General features: G+C 45.2%; 1 protein-coding gene across 1 annotated transcript in view; it reads left to right on the top strand.

The window, feature by feature from the left end:
• The window catches only part of VCL1 (vacuoleless1 (VCL1)), a 53,849-nt gene extending 38,545 nt beyond the window's left edge, over positions 1 to 15,304 (top strand). The window contains exons 4-15 of the mRNA XM_086820196.1: positions 7,873 to 7,978; positions 8,064 to 8,156; positions 8,254 to 8,343; positions 8,448 to 8,561; positions 9,112 to 9,219; positions 9,304 to 9,377; positions 9,486 to 9,540; positions 13,820 to 14,034; positions 14,123 to 14,252; positions 14,351 to 14,453; positions 14,556 to 14,653; positions 14,810 to 15,304. Of these exons, the coding sequence (XP_086676322.1) occupies positions 7,873 to 7,978; positions 8,064 to 8,156; positions 8,254 to 8,343; positions 8,448 to 8,561; positions 9,112 to 9,219; positions 9,304 to 9,377; positions 9,486 to 9,540; positions 13,820 to 14,034; positions 14,123 to 14,252; positions 14,351 to 14,453; positions 14,556 to 14,653; positions 14,810 to 14,971 (1,348 nt within the window). The 3' untranslated portion in view covers positions 14,972 to 15,304. The remainder of the gene's footprint in view (positions 1 to 7,872; positions 7,979 to 8,063; positions 8,157 to 8,253; positions 8,344 to 8,447; positions 8,562 to 9,111; positions 9,220 to 9,303; positions 9,378 to 9,485; positions 9,541 to 13,819; positions 14,035 to 14,122; positions 14,253 to 14,350; positions 14,454 to 14,555; positions 14,654 to 14,809) is intronic.
• Positions 15,305 to 15,998: the final 694 nt, after the last annotated feature.

Genomic DNA, 15,998 nt, shown 5'->3' with positions numbered 1-15,998 from the left:
AGTTTCCAAAGCTTCAATAAAGTGCATGACTAAAACCAGCATAACTTACCTCTAATTAAGCAGATTATTATGACTGAGTGATCATCTATTTTTTATTAATTTGTGCTAGAGTTTGAGAGGCAATCTTTGCGTAAAGGGTAGAAATTGTTAACTTTTAGTTCTCGAATACAGCTTTAAAGAGGGGTTTTCCATATAGAATGGCTGCTGTATCGTGATAACAACTGTGCCATGAATGCAAATCAATTATGCACCCTTACAACATAAGTGTAACTAATCTGGGGGTTCACACATGACTATTGATGCAATTAAACACTTAAAATAAAATAAAGGCACACAGTTTATCCTATTAAAATCACACGCATACTTAAATATTGGGCACCACACTAGGGGCCGGAAAGATAAGCGAATCCCCCCCCCCCTGCAGGCTCCTCCTCCTCCTCCTCAAGGATTTTATTCCAAAAGGACTTTGCTCCATGTACAATATCATGGGTGCTTGAGATCCCTCACCAGTCTCCCTCACGGGTTTGCACCTGATTATTCCGAGTACAACAAATGAATACAAATCAAACAAGCAAGCCTCGGTGATTCCCATCACTTCGCCTATCAACTTCTTGTCCCATATAGGAATCACCTCAGAATCCTCCCACCTTGTGCGAGAATTCCCAAAGATGCTTTCCTAGACTCTTCTGCCCTGCGTGTAAGAGTCCAGGGATCAAACCTCCACGTTGAAAGTGGATTCTTCACAAAGTCTTCCTGAGAATACCACTCCCACAAGTGTTTGGGTAGACTGGGAAACTTTCTTCACGCGATCCAATGCCCTAGATGATAGCTACCACTCCTCACATGGCAGAAATACGAGAGGAGATGGGTAAAGATGAAAGTGTCAAAAATGACAACGCTCGGAAGCACAATAGATGACACGTGAAACATGAGAGTGAGAGAGGTTTTGAGCCGAACAAGCTTGACTTGATTAGCAATGGATAGGTGAGTTTACAATGGGGTCAGGGGTCACTTATATATATCCAGAAAAGGGAATTGACCGACCGTAGGCCAATAAAATAAAATGTCAAATGGACAAATTATCCCATATGAGATAAAATAACTCTTAACACCCCCTCTGTAGCGCATAGTGGGCATAGATGAGTAAGCCACGTCGATGAAGATGCAACCATGGACACTCCAGCACTGTAGATACTGGATACACCTCGGAAAATGCACCAATCAACCTGTCTCCACAAGAAAATGCCATCTAGAGCTTCAGCTGCCACATAGAACAATGAACTGTAGACACCTCCATGTCCATGGTTCCCCATTCGTTGAACTGTGAACCCATCACGTCCAAAAAATCCTCTAACAATGAACGCGGAACACATTCTGTCCATAGTCTGCTAACAATGAACTTTGAACACATCACGTCCATAGTGTTGTCAAGCTGTTTCGTGCCAGATGCATGTGCTTTTAACTCCGACACACGGGTACAATGCACCTTACGGGAGCTTCGATTAGCCCCCTCTCCCACTCACGTGCCTCTCTTTGGCTGAAGCATGTGAGGGGATTCCTGCCAATAGATTAGAAAGTTGCCATCCAAGCCGTGGTGGCTTGAGCCACTTTGGTTTGGTGAGTCTCCTCCGAATCCTTGGTGGAATCACTATCACTGCTATTGTCCTCCTACGTGCCTTTCTTGGAAGTGTCCTTGCCTTTGCTCTTTGAGGAGCTCTTGTCCTTTTGTTTTGAAGTACAATCCCGTGACAAATGACCTCGCTTGCCACATTTAAAGCAATGACTCTTACCCTTCTTTGCTACCTACGTAGCAAGTGCTTGAGCTGAATCCTCGGTTGAACTTGAGACACGCACTTTGCCTTGGGAGAGCAAGACTGTTTCTTCTTCTATGAGAAAGGAACTAAGGTCATCGAAGTCCAACTTGTTCTTTGTAACTTGAAGCCGCAACGCTTTAGAGACCACGCCATACTCTACCGGTAACTTTGTAAGAACCAAGGCAGCTAGTTGGGTACTGGACAATGCACTATTCATAGCCAAAAGTTGATCATGGATAAGCTTTGCCTTCATAAAAAATGATTGCATGGAACTGCGAGCTTGGAATTTGAGGTTGAACAATTGTCCGAGCAATGTGATCGCATGCATAGTTGAATCTCGATCAAAGAGATCCGCCAACTTGGACCATACTGCATGGGCAGTTTCCAACGTTTGAATGGCCGGAGACACGTCCTTTGTTAGTGCCTGCACAATTGCGGATAAGGCCTTGGAATTATGAATATCCTAGTTGACTACAGACTTAAGATATTCTTCCTCTTGGAGCTGGGTCCATTGGTTGTTGCCGGCAGGGCGTTGGGGTGTATACAGTCTCATTGCTGTCCACGATATCTCATAAGCCCTTTTGCTGAAACCATATTTTCATCGTCAATTTCCAATGGGAAAAATTTGTCCCGTCAAGCTTGTCATCCTTGTTTGTACACGGTGGTGCCATTTTGAAAGGAAGAATGTTTCAGCCACACTGATTTGCCGAGGATAGAAGCACAGCCACTCTTAGCGCTGTCGGACTTGTGGACGAGGCCTGCGACACTCCCCACGCTCTCTACTGCTCGTCTCTCTCTCCTCGCTTGGCTGCACGCTTGCTGCTCTTGCGTCCCTTGCCGCCTATTGCCTTGCTGCAGATGCTTGCCGCCTAATGCAGCCGACACTCCTCGCCTTTCCAACGGTCCTACCCACCACGGATAGCTGCTCTTCCTTTACAGCCGAATGGGCTACCAGCCTGCCTGCTTGCAAGAAGGCACAGCCCCCACAGTAGAAGCCGCTCCATGAGATTGACTTCAAAAAGAAAACAAACGCAAACTTCCTTGTCTTGTTGGGGACGAGCCACACGGGCCGGCTTCCTCCTCTACTCTCCTTTGCGCAACACGCTTGTCCAAGGATCGTTAATGAGCCTTCAGCTCTGATACCATGTTAGAAATGACAACGCGCGGAAGGACAACAGATGACATGTGAAACACGAGAGTGAGAGAGAGATTGAGCCGAACAAGCTTGACTTGATTCACAATGAATAGGTAAGTTTACAATGGGGGCAGGGGTCACTTATATATCCACAAAAGGGAATTGACCGACCGTAGGCCAATAAAATAAAATGTCAAATGGACAAATTATCCCATATGAGATACAATAATTGTAACAGAAAGAACAACATGCTAGATAGGTAGATGGAATGGAAAAAGAGATTGCGAGGCTGAATGGAGAAATACAAGACTGCAAGAAGGAAAACGGAGAAATCAATCCCTCTATCCTCTCTGAAGTTGCAGACCTCAAGGTGAAGCTCAGGAGGACATTGTGGAGACCAAAGGGAGATTGAACGAGGGTGGGCAGTAGTAGTGAAGAAAGAAGTTGAGAAGGAATGGAGAGAGGTCACCAAGAGATGCAGGACACCACACACGTTGTCACTATTTGGGCATTCTCTGTGCTTCGGGCTCATGGACAAGTTCCATAAGATGGACTGGCATGATCGAGGACTTGTCAACACTAAGAGCCAGTAGGCTTGTTATGTAGGCTAGGGATATTGATCCGTGCCCATATCCAGAATATGGTACTATGGGTTACTAGTTAAATGAAATGGGAAATTGTTCCATGGTGCGTTCTTGCATTGCATCTATGCGTGTAAGGTTTTGAACCTATTTTCGCATGAACTATTTTGTTGCATGCGTGAATTGTGTGTGTAGTTCATGAGTTGGGGGACACCCTCTTGTGAACCGTGCGAGTGAAACTGTCTTTTGACCTCGCTTGTGGGATGTAGATAGGTGGTAAGTATACTACTCTACTCTATCTTGCTCATTTTATGAGCGAATGACAAATTTTTTTGTTTTGTAGGTTCACACTTTAATGAGTGTGTCCACCCAAGTTATAAGTGAGTTTGGGCGTCCACACTTCATTAAAGTTTGGGTGGACAATTCATAAAGAACCAGTTTCCACTTCCAGTTGGCCAGCCACATCTTTAGTGTCCTTTTCTGCATGTTATGAGCTTTAAGTGGCCTCCCACATGTCAAGAGGAGGGATGGTTTGGAGGACGGGTGGCCCAATAGACACCCTCCACTCATCCTCTACATGTTGGGAAAGCTTATCTTTTCTCTCCCTTCTCTCTCTAGAAGTGGGCGCCAACCATATGGGGGCTTCTCTTTTCATTTTTGGACACACACACTTATGGAAAAGATGATTTTCTTCTTTTTCATGATTCCCATAGCCATGAAAGCTTGAGAAATCTTGTCTTCTACTTATATAGTCTCCATATGATCACCAATTTGCAAAATTCTTCTTCTATTCATGAATATGGAGCCTCCTAAGTATTCTATCGCCCCTAAATTTTTTGTAAGCCCTAATTTATAGAAACCCTAATTTTGTTAAAAATCCTAATTTTGGGGCAACCATAATACATCTACAACCCTCTGCTTTGGGCATCTTTTGCACCCAAAAGCCCCAATTTTGGAGTCCGAATACTTCTTGAAAACCCTGATTTACAAAAACCCTAATTTCAGCCAAGAGTGGAAATGGACTTCGGAAGCGTGGACATCAACCATATGATGGTTGTACTCAAATGCAAGAAGCAGAATTGCGGTAAGAGCTCGTTTAAGCTCTCTTTCACTTACTCAAGATCTGAATACTAGTCATTATGGTTCTCTCTCTCGGTCTTGGCACACACAATGTTTGTGTATGGATGCCAATGGATCATAGTTGCATTTGGTTAGCTATGAGGGATCGAGGAGTGAGACCGTGAAATCAAATGGAAGCTATGGAAGCAATCAACCGCATTAACAACCATGTTTGCAATGATGTTTTCATTTGCATGAATGCCTAAGGACAGTTTGGCATGTGAATGTCTGTGGAGCTTGTAACCGGAACCTTGATAATACAATCTATTACCAAGGGGATGTCGTAGTATCTAGTCCATACTGTGCATAATGGAGTTGATAGTTATATAGTCTTGTGGGTTGACTACCATGAGTATATAACATGCACGTTCTTAAAAGGTGAGTTTGGGCATGTTCCTGGATTCATCTAGATATATAAATTGGCCCTTTCCAACTCTAGTGGAGTGTTCAAGTAATTTCAATTTTCAACTTTGTTAAGCTTCATTTTGTGGTGCCATTTTCAACTTGTTTAATTGTGTTAATTGCTTAAGTGTAAGGCAAGATTGTGCTCAACCCCGAATGGAAGAGTCTCACACGCCGACTCTTATTCATGACACGATTGAGGAGAATAAAAGAATAGAGATTTGGGCATTACATGTGCGGGTGGTTGGGCTGCAAGAAGGGGAGTCTACCAAGGTAGACGCCATCACACACCGTTGGAAAATGGGCATAGAAGGCATACCATATATGGATGCATGGAGAGCAGGCAAGGACACCACACGTGCGCACCCCTACTCCTCAAATTAAAGGACACCACCAGCCGGCAAGCATTCTTGGGGCATATAGGGTAGCCCTCAAAGGCGAGGAAATTTATCTTGGTGATGACCTCATTTCCACATAGGTGGATCATAGGAAAATGAGCTTGCTGCAGGTGCTTGAAGCGCGTAAGGTGGGAAAGTGGGCAATGGTATCATCATAGACAGACATCCCAAATAGGGACACGGGGTCTATGGGAACACACATGTGAGGATGGCAGTCTGGAACTGTAGCGGGACTTTGTGGTTAGACATTGGGAGATTCAGGGAGACTTTCACAGGACGGGACATCATCTTCTACATAGAGATGTACCAGAGCTAGGAGAGGGGACTACCACATGTATGGGGATACTAGTGAGAGTTGGCTTACCGGGGGGAGACCTGAACAACTGGAGAGGTGAGGGAATCAGGAGTAGCAGTTTTATTTAGAACACACTTACAACCCATGCTTAGCATAGTCAGGAGGGATGAGGAGGCCCGCTACATGTGGGTTCGGTTACAGATTACAGCCTCCAGATGCATCTGTGGCAATAGGCTATTTCGTCTCGGATTCTTTAGTGTTAAGTCTTTTTAATCATGTCCTAAATCACTAATAGACTAAGAAGTTCTCACAACCTTTCTCAAAGTCTAAGAGTAGCACTATGAGGTCTTGTTGCCGCATCCTGGCCGAAGCTGTCGCCTGCCAGAAGGTGAAGATGTTGTCCATAATGATCCGATCTTGAACAAAGCCTGTCTGAGTGTCATGAATCGATTCAGGGAGGAAAGGTTGAAGTCTTCTGTTGATGGCCTTGACCAAAATCTTATAGGTGGTCCCTAGAAGAGTGATGGGTCTCCATTGTTGAATCTCCAATCTATCACCACCCTCCTTAGGAATCAAGTGTATCAAATCCTTTGAGAGCCTCTCTGGCATGGCACCTATGAGCATAATCTCAGTGAAGGCAGCTCAAAGGCCGCCTTCCATGAGGTCCCAGTGAGGAAGAAAGAAAGAGACTGGAAGCCCGTTCACCCCCCGGGCATTTGCCCCTGGGAAGTGCCATCAGTGCCTCCGCTAGCTCCTCAGCAGTAAATGGAGTCAATAAGAAGGACCGAAGAGAGGGGGGAACCACCTCTCTCATGTGCTGCTAGACCCTCTCGCGGGCGTCCATCACGTGTGGGGATAATGGGGCACCAGTGAGAAGAGATCGAAAAAAATCTGTGGCGATGGCTCTCACATGGGGGGATCAGAAACAATAGCTCCATCTTGGCTACACAACTTGCGAATGCCGTCTCTCCTCCTCTAGGGGCCGGCTATCTCAAAGAAATCCCCTGTGACTCTGTCGCCGGCTTGGGTCCAGAAGGAAGCTCGAGCATGGTACCTGTACTCCACCCTTCTCTCCTCTATGGATCTAATCTCCGTGCGGGCGGCAGCAAGCTGACTCTCAATCCATGGCCTATCTGGGGAACTCTCCTGAAGCTGCTGTAAAGAAGCCAGACCCCTCCTCAAACTCCTCTCCCCTTGATATATATATATGAGCATAAATCGTTCATGAGATATGGGCGCCTTATTTTTTGTGTGTCCGTACAAGAATTAAAATTCTGGTCCACCCAATGTGTATGCTCTCAATTACAAAGCCCATAAAATGTCCACCCACTTAAATAAGTGTGAGCAGATAGCCTCATAAATTATTCATAAGAGAAAAAGTCCTGCAACACACACATCTAGTGTCCAAATCCCTCGCAGAAACTTTCTGAGTAATGCCCTGATAGTCCTTAATCCAATCCCGGCTTAATACAGGTGTCCGTCACCCTGTAATCCCCTGTTCTCATCTCTCCCTTCTGATGTGTCTGGTGTCCGCCAGACATTGGTTACAGTAGAAGAAAGGACCAAATGGTGACAAGCACTGTCTTCAAGCTTCTGGATTCACCAGGGAGGAAGAAATTGCTGAAGCTTTCTAGAAAACAGGCCTCAAAGTAAAACGGATATTGCCCCTCCTCATAAGTGCACTTTGACTCAAAGTGCAAACACCAATTAACTGCTTGGCCTATGAACTGGATAGACACTTGGAGCACCTTGCCTTATCTTATTTAATTCGTGCGGCACGAGCAAGAGACGCCAGTCTTTAGATTTGGTTGAGGTTTTGATGCTCTTATGCTGATCAATTTTTGGCACTGGAGCAGGGAGAACTTAGCCGACTATTGCTAGCGTGAAGCTTTTACCTGATTTGTTGCTCAAATAAAAGCTAGTTGATGGGCATGGGATCTATTTTGGTTGGTGGGCAAATTGCTGTCCGTTTCACTTTGCAATGAAAAGAGTGGATGATCACCTCTAAATGTATGCTAAATAATATGATGTTTGCTTATGTGTGCTAGTTAGCATGGATGTTGCACTACTTCTGTGATGAGTTGAAACACTGACAATAATCTCTGCATTCAACTTGTTGTTGAGACAGCCATTTCCCCCGAAATCGATTCCGTGAGATGTGTAAAACACTACGAGTTCTCAATGCAGTCCGTAATTTCGAGATTGGTATCCCGCTCAGCATACAGCAATTGAAAGTGAGTACATAGCCACCTTGTTCTCTTTTGTGAAGTCGCCACCTTAGTGCTCTTTGTCGGTGATAACCTGATGATGTTTCTGCAGGTTCTTACTGCACCAGTACTGATCTCCAGGTTGGTGAATGCTGACCGACACTTGCTGGCTCTTAGAGTATCAGAGTATCTCAATCTCAGCCAGGTTTGTTTCTGACCACATTTTCTAGATCAAATCAGCATGTGGTGTTGGTGTGGGCGGGTAGAACTTAGGTGGCCCTTTTCTTTTCTGCTAAAAACAGGAGAAGGTTCTGACTAATTGGGCGTCTGCAAAAATCGATCTTGCTTTCAATGTACCTGATGCCACTCTACTGGATTTGATTGTTGTCAAGGTAGTTTGTTCTTAATTCAATTTCTGCAGATTTTGTCTGCATTTTTGACTTGGCTTGATAGAATATGCTTTACGTTTCTAACCAGATTTTCTGCTGCTCTCCAGCTGAAGGCTTGTTCAGGGATTTCCTATGCTGCAGTAGCTGCAAATGCACACCAGAAGGGGAGGCATAAACTTGCTGCGCTGCTCTTGGATTATGAGCCCCAATCCTCTGAACAGGTTTTATTTCCACAACACTTCTAGCTGTTTAATGATCAAAATCATAAGATATTTCTGCTTTATCAACTCGTAACTGGAGGTTTGTCTTCTTGTAGTGAACACATGCAGGCACACACGCACACACTGGGGTGCGTAGACATACCCGCATGCATGCACAGATGCATACACGCATACCTACATATGCACATGCATACATACATATATGCTTGCACACAAATATGCATACATGGTTGTATATATACGTATATATAAGCATGCATGCATGTGAACGTGCATACATCCATGTGGACACGCACGCATGCAGGTGCATGTGTGCATATGCACATACATGCATAGCGTGCATGCATGCATACATGCATACATGCATGTGCGTGCCATGGATATATCCATCCATGCATCCATACATATGTCCCTCAAATTAATCATGCTGTGGTTTTGCCTGCTTCAAGGATTTGAGGAAGCTTTTTTCTTGTTAGTTGAATAGGTTGGAGTTAAGAGAATGTTGTGTGAAGACTCTCTCGGTACTTAGCCTTTATGTCTGAAATCTCAGATCCCTCTTCTGATCAACATGGGAGAAGAAGAACGGGCCTTATTGAAGGCAGTTGAAAGTGGAGATACAGATCTGGTGTACTGTGTCATCTTTCAGATACTGGGCCAAGTATGTATAATCATATCATTATGTAAAGCTTTTGTTTTATAGGTTCTACAACTTGATGTCTCTTGTTTTTGTTTTGTGACTCAGAAATCCCGTGAAGAGTTTAATCGTATTATTTTAGCAAAACCACTTGCCCGAGATCTTTTCATATCCTTTGCAAGGTAAGTGCAACTAACTTTGACAAGAGTATGTTTTTATATTAAACTAACAGTGTGGTCTTGTGAAAGTGAAAAGCTCCTAAAGGTTCCTTATATTTCCCCACTTCGCAGGCAAAATGACCTGGAAGTTCTAAGACTCTTTTACATCTCTACTGGACAGCCCCAGGTTAGAGACTCAAATTTCCTCCTCACATCTCTCTCTCTCTCTCTCTCTCTCTCTCATGTACTCCATGATGAGACTGTCTTGTACTCCATGTACTTCCCCATTGTATCAGCCTCTACTCTGAGAGAGCTATGTTATTTCTACTTGTTCTGTTTTTCTTTTCCATGATGAGACATACCATGGATATCATCGTATCACTTTGGTCTCACAGACCCATTGGGCCTTTAGGAGATGTTTAATATAACTTTCTTTCTTTATTTCTGTCCTATTGGTGCGGATCACACGTACCTCTTACGGTCACTGGCGAGCTCCACACCAGCACCCACAGGCATCGCATACAACTTTCTACTTCACCCATGACTTGGCAGACATATATGAGCATCATGTATATGATGGGCTATTCCAGATGGATCCCCTGTCACCTCTAGACACACTCACCCCCCAACTGTCGTCTCTACTACATACGGCCGCCACCCGCAGCTTCCCCCATCATACACACATTGCACACACAGATAGATCTGGGAGCATGCCCTAGAATCGGTGGTATGATGATGAGTGCAAAGTGCTATATAGACACCTCCGTGCCCAGAGAGCACTAGGGACCATTACACAGAGACAGGCGAGCCGACAGATGAGGACCCTCACACGCCATAAGAGGTGTGCATACGAGGCACAGTACTGAGATATATATAATATACCACCTACTCATGAGCAGAGATGCAGCCACTGCATGGCGCAAGATGAGAGAGCCTCGCCCTCGTACCCCGATTGAGGATCCACACACATGGTACACACATGCAAAGAGCCTCTACCATATCCCTCAGCAGCCGCCCATACCACAGCCACAGGAATCCCGCCCTACCACCTCTACTTTCTTTACTGCCTCGATGGTAGAGAGAGCTATCCGCCGGTTACAGCATGGGAGATCGGCTAACCACACAGGTATACAGAGTGAGCATCTTATTTATGCAGCTGACACACTGGGACCCTTTGTTGCTCACCTCTTTAATAGGGCACTAGTGGAGGGCCTAGTGGACTATGCACACCATCGTGCCTCTCCACAAAGCGGGAGACATGCTAGACCCCAACAACTACAGGACTATCATGATTGGTCATACATTGGCCAAACTTTATGGCGCAGTGCTCGAGGCAGAGTTGAGCTCATATGCACAGAAGGAGGGACTGCGAGCACCAGGGCAGGCTGGATTCCGACGAGCTTTCTCCACTATTGACCATATATTCACTTTGAGATGTCTAATTGACCAGGCTAGGGCGCGGGAGAAGAGATTATACTGCTGCTTTGTGGATTTCCGCAAAGCATTTGACACGGTGCCACGAGAGACTCTTCCAGCGCCTACAGTCATTGGGGATCCCATCAGAGATGGTTTGGGGCATCTATGCTTTATATGAGCAGGTCCTCGGGCACATACGATGCCCTGGGGGGCTATCTGATGTTATTGCTAGCACCATAGGTGTGAAGCAAGGATGCCCACTCTCTCCTACACTATTTGGGCTAAACATCGATGAGGTGGCTGACTTCATTGGTCACAGTGGTGGGGACGGGGTAGACATCTCAAGTACCACACAGTCCACATTATGCTATATGCAGATGCCCTCCCTCCCCCCCCCCCCCCATACTAGCTGACCACGCATTACTTTCTTTCACGATCTCATCCTCCATCTTACTGCCCGCATCCACACCCCCTGTCACCACCTTCACCCGGATTCATTTCCATCATGATCTTGACCACATCTATGAGGACCACCTCTCCCGCCACATTTCAGCTCTCAACTTATCCCTCCCTATCTCCACCATCACATCCCAACTTTCCTCCATCATTCATGACTCCCCCCACGCTAGATTCCCCTACACCACATGCTCCACAACAAGTTTGCCAATGGGATCCCAACCCCAGAATGGATGGTATGATGAAGAGTGCAAAACCACTAGGCTTCACCTCTTACGCGAGAGGGAACATGGGCTGATTTCAGCACATAAGATGCAATGCATCTTCCGTACATTCACTTGCCGAAAGAAATGGGCATTTCTCGCTAGACAAGAACAAGAGTTATACCAGCTCTTTTTGAGCGAGGACAACTCAGAAGCTTGGCACATTCTAGAAGAAAAAAGAGCACCTACACCTATCACAGATCCTAGCCTTTGGGAAGCCTATGCACGACAGCTGTATGATGTGCCAAACCTGCCTATACCACAAATGTCACACATCCCTAGGCCTATATCATCTTATCTATTTGATTCCCCCAATGTCACTAGGGCTCTTAAAAAGCTGCATAATGGGAGAGCAAAAGATCATGAGGCCCATATTTGGCCTACACTCTTTGGCCTATACATTGTGCAGTATTTGTGGATAGTAGTGCCCATATTGCTATATGCTGACGACATTGTCTTGATCTCAGATTCAGCCAAGGGCTTACAGAAACACTTAAATGCATTGGATAGATTTTGCAGGGAGAGAGACCTTAGAGTCAATTTGCAAAACCAAGGTTATGGTCTTCAACACATCTTATGCAGTCGCCTCACGATTTTCTTTCATATATAGAGATGCTCCAGTGGAGATTGTGCAGAAGTATGTGTATCTAGGAGTCACATTTACTTGTTTTGCATGACCACAGCTGCCATTGATCGACTTGCAAGGGGGCATGCCTCCCTAGCCCGTATGGAGAGACAGTGTTTCCAGGCACATTTCCAAGAACCCTGCACTAAGTGCTGACTCTTTGATACTCTAGTACGACCAGCGGTTATGTATGGTGTAGCCCTTTGGGGGCCAAGCCTAGGGAAGGATCACTGGAGGAGCATAGAGAGGCTACAAGTGATGTTGTTGTCATGCATGATCAGGAGTAAGCCATCTGTACCACATGACATGCTACATGCAGAGTTTGGGTTGGCCCCATTGGTTACAAATGCCCTTTTTCAAACTGTCACTTATATTCAGCATGTATACACACTTGACAGAGATCGCCTCCCACGACTTGCACTGAGGGATTAAGACGAGCTGGACTGCCCTCCTCCTCCGCAATACGGCCACCACCATTACCGACACATGCATGGTACTTTGAGGTAGTCGAGTGGTTTCATGCACATGGCATACAGATGGACCGTCTCCCCCTTTTTCAGTATAGCTTGGATTCCCCATACCTTGATCTCTCACGTCAGGAGATCAACCGGATCATCCGGTTAGATCTACTCGGGCTACACATACACCAAACATGGGTGTTTCTGTCAGAGATTGGTAAGAAGTGTGAGTTCTATAGAGATCACTTCTTGAGACTCTCTGAGGATAGATTCTTTGAGATCCCAGGATACATACAGAAACACATGTCACATGCAATGCGTATCATGATCGGCCAGCTCAGGCTATCCTCCCACTGCCTTAGAGTAGAGACTAGCAGAGCTGAGGATATCCCACATGAGGAGAGGACATGCACAATATGCATCACAGGAACAGTAGAGGATGAGGCCCATTATATGCTCAGTTGCCCAACTTACTATGAGATACGGGGGAGATTCCACTGCCTCTTCCGAGAGGGATTCGGACCACTCACACGGGTGATACAGTTTGAGGATCAGAGGTGCTCGGGCATGTACTTGATGGAGCTCAGACGACATAGGGATGTATTGTTGAGGTAGCATGTTGAGAGACAGCCCCAGCTCCGACAGGACACCTCAGAGAGCCATCACAGATTTCTTTGTGGTACATACATCCACATCGAAATCCACTATCCACAACAGTTCCTCTACTACGACATCAGAGCCCACCACCGTACCCACGCTCCAACTCCACGCCCCAGAGGAGTTCTTAGTGAGAGAGCTCAATCCATTCTGTGAGCCAAACGTCCCCGACCCACTGCATCAGGACCCTCCACCACGTAGAGACAGATTCGTGAGGTTCTCCGCCGACATGTTACGCTCCCATCACAGAGGCTTGAGATTCACTTCACCATCAGATCGGTTCTGGCCGAGGTGGGTATCATCATTAGCTGATCACAACATATCTCACTCTACACAGGATCATCTGCTGATCACATGTACTGTCAGATGTTTTCATTTTACTTTTTCTTTCGGTTTTCCATGGCTCAGTATATCTATGGTACCATTGTATTACTTTTGGTCTCATAGGCCCTTGGGTCTTCCGTAGACATGAATATAACTTTCTTTCTTTTCTCTCTCTCTTGGGGAAATAGCCCATCCACTCCCTTTGTTGTATTTATATCACAGTTCATCTTGATCTGCCTCATCAGAAACTGTTTTTTGTCCTCATAGGGAGCAGCAGAGGCGATTATAAGGGAATCTTGGGAGCAAGTCCGGAAAAAAAAGAAAGAATCTCGGGAGCTTGTGGTTAGTCCCTCCTCACGACAGGGTCCTCCATTTCAGGGGCCTCGTGTGAAGCTGCTTGAACAAGCTGAGCTGCAATACTCTCAAACCAAGGAGCATAATCTTGAAGCAAAATGTGTAGAGGAACATATCAAGCTGTTAAGGTATGCTTGCACGCTCTCATTGGCAGCATCCCTGATGAAGTCTGCTAAGATCTCAAGCTGATAACTATCAAGCTTTTTTGATCCATAGGATACAGCATGAGCTAGAGGCTGCTACGGGACAAGCTATCTTTGTAGATTCAAGTGTGAGTGACACCATCTGCACATGTCTTGTTTTGGGGAACAATCGTGCTGCTGAAAAATTAAGGAGTGATTTCAAGGTATTCGTCTTCTCCCTTTGGACCAAATGCAGCATCGCCCTAAGCTATGCTTGTCGTGTCTTGACCCTAAAGCTTGAAAACTTCTTGCTGGTAAGCAGGTTCCTGAAAAGCGGTTTTATTGGCTCAAAATCAAAGCTTTGTCTACAACTACAAACTGGACTGCACTTGAGAAGTTTTCAAAGGAAAAGAAGCCTCCGATTGGTAAGCTTGAAGCTTGTTATATACTAATAGAAGGATGCGATGAAGGGATCCATTTGTCACAAGTTTCTGAATTGAGGGATTTTTTTGTGCCGTTCCCATCAGGTTTTAAACCTTTTGTGGAGGCTTGCATTGAGGGAGGTGAAAATGGTGAAGCATTGAAGTATATTGTGAAGCTTCCAAACCCGCAAGACAGAGCGGATGTAAGTGTTTGAACAGTTTTGAATCATGATTAGACCTTTCTCTCATTGTAGATATAGCAAGCTTGTTGCTTTGTGTGTTTGTCTGCGTGCAGCCACGTTCTTAATGCATTTTTTGAATGTCCGTTTACTCGAGTGCTGTGCAATGGCTTCTTGCAGGCATATAAACGCATTGGTTTGCACAATGAAGCGGCAGAGGCCGAGTCTCAAAAAGAGAATGGCGAATTGTTGGGTAGACTTAGATTCTTCGGGCAAAGTTCTTCAGCTGGGAACCTCTTCGATAACATACGAGATCGTCTTTCATTTCAAGGAGGTGCTTAATGATCACATCATTCTAGAATTTGTTGTGTTGCCACACTCGGGAAAAGTCATGTAGAGAATAGGGAGTTCCAATGGTTATTTGTATTATAGAGGCTGCTTATTGTTCTTCTATCTCCCTGTTCAATGGTGTGCTTCTCTTATCCTGTTCAAAGGCACGTTTATCACAGAATCAAGAGTGCATCATAGAAACCCCTCGTGTACAGACAGAAATCAATGCTTTCTGTCATGAAGCTAAAGCCTATTTGAGCAATTATTGTTGATAACCTTTTTGGTTTTCCACACACAGTTAAGTAATTTGCAAGTGGGTGATCTTGTCACCCCGACTCTATGCTAGTATGCTGTGTATGTTCCAGTTGAAGGGCCTCTTTCTTACTAACATTTCAACCAATGATACACCTCTTATGGTGGGTCTATGAGACTGTTTCTAACTGCAATGGCACTTTTGGTGAGATCTTGGTGAGATTCAGGAAGGGGGAAGATTATCTTCAATACAGAGACACCAAAGCCAGGAATGAGGATTGCAAAATTTGACAAGATGTAGTTGGACCTCATCCTTGATTCAAGAGATTTGTACATCAGGTGGAGTTCAAGTATCAAGGGAGTTTCCATGTTATTTGGTTCTCATATTTCAAATATATTGTCTGCAGTAAAGGAAGAGAGAGGCACAGTACATATGGGTGAAAAGGAGCCCAACTGGTCTCGTTGTGCTATGTGCTACTTTCCCCTTGGTGGTTCACCATCCATTAGATAAAGGGAGTAAAGAGGTTGCATCCTCTTTACTAGGATATTATAGGCTTCTCACAACAAGGGCATGTCATATTGTCGGGAGATTGCAATGCTAGGACTGGTAGCCAACAAGGATGCAAAAGTCTCCTTTGCTCATGAGGAAATCAGGACTACCAGTTTTTCAGCAGATAAGGGGATTGTTATTGCCTAGGCCCATCATTTAATGGATCTAAGGCATGCTTGGAGATTGATGGTTTACAATGGGATGCCCTAGCCACCAAATTCACGAGGCCTTGCTTTG

Source organism: Cibotium barometz, chromosome 26, assembly GCF_041138505.1.
Source record: "Cibotium barometz isolate CiBa-2024 chromosome 26, ASM4113850v1, whole genome shotgun sequence".
NCBI classification, from domain to species: domain Eukaryota; kingdom Viridiplantae; phylum Streptophyta; class Polypodiopsida; order Cyatheales; family Cibotiaceae; genus Cibotium; species Cibotium barometz.
This window is presented reverse-complemented; position numbering and strand designations above follow the sequence as displayed.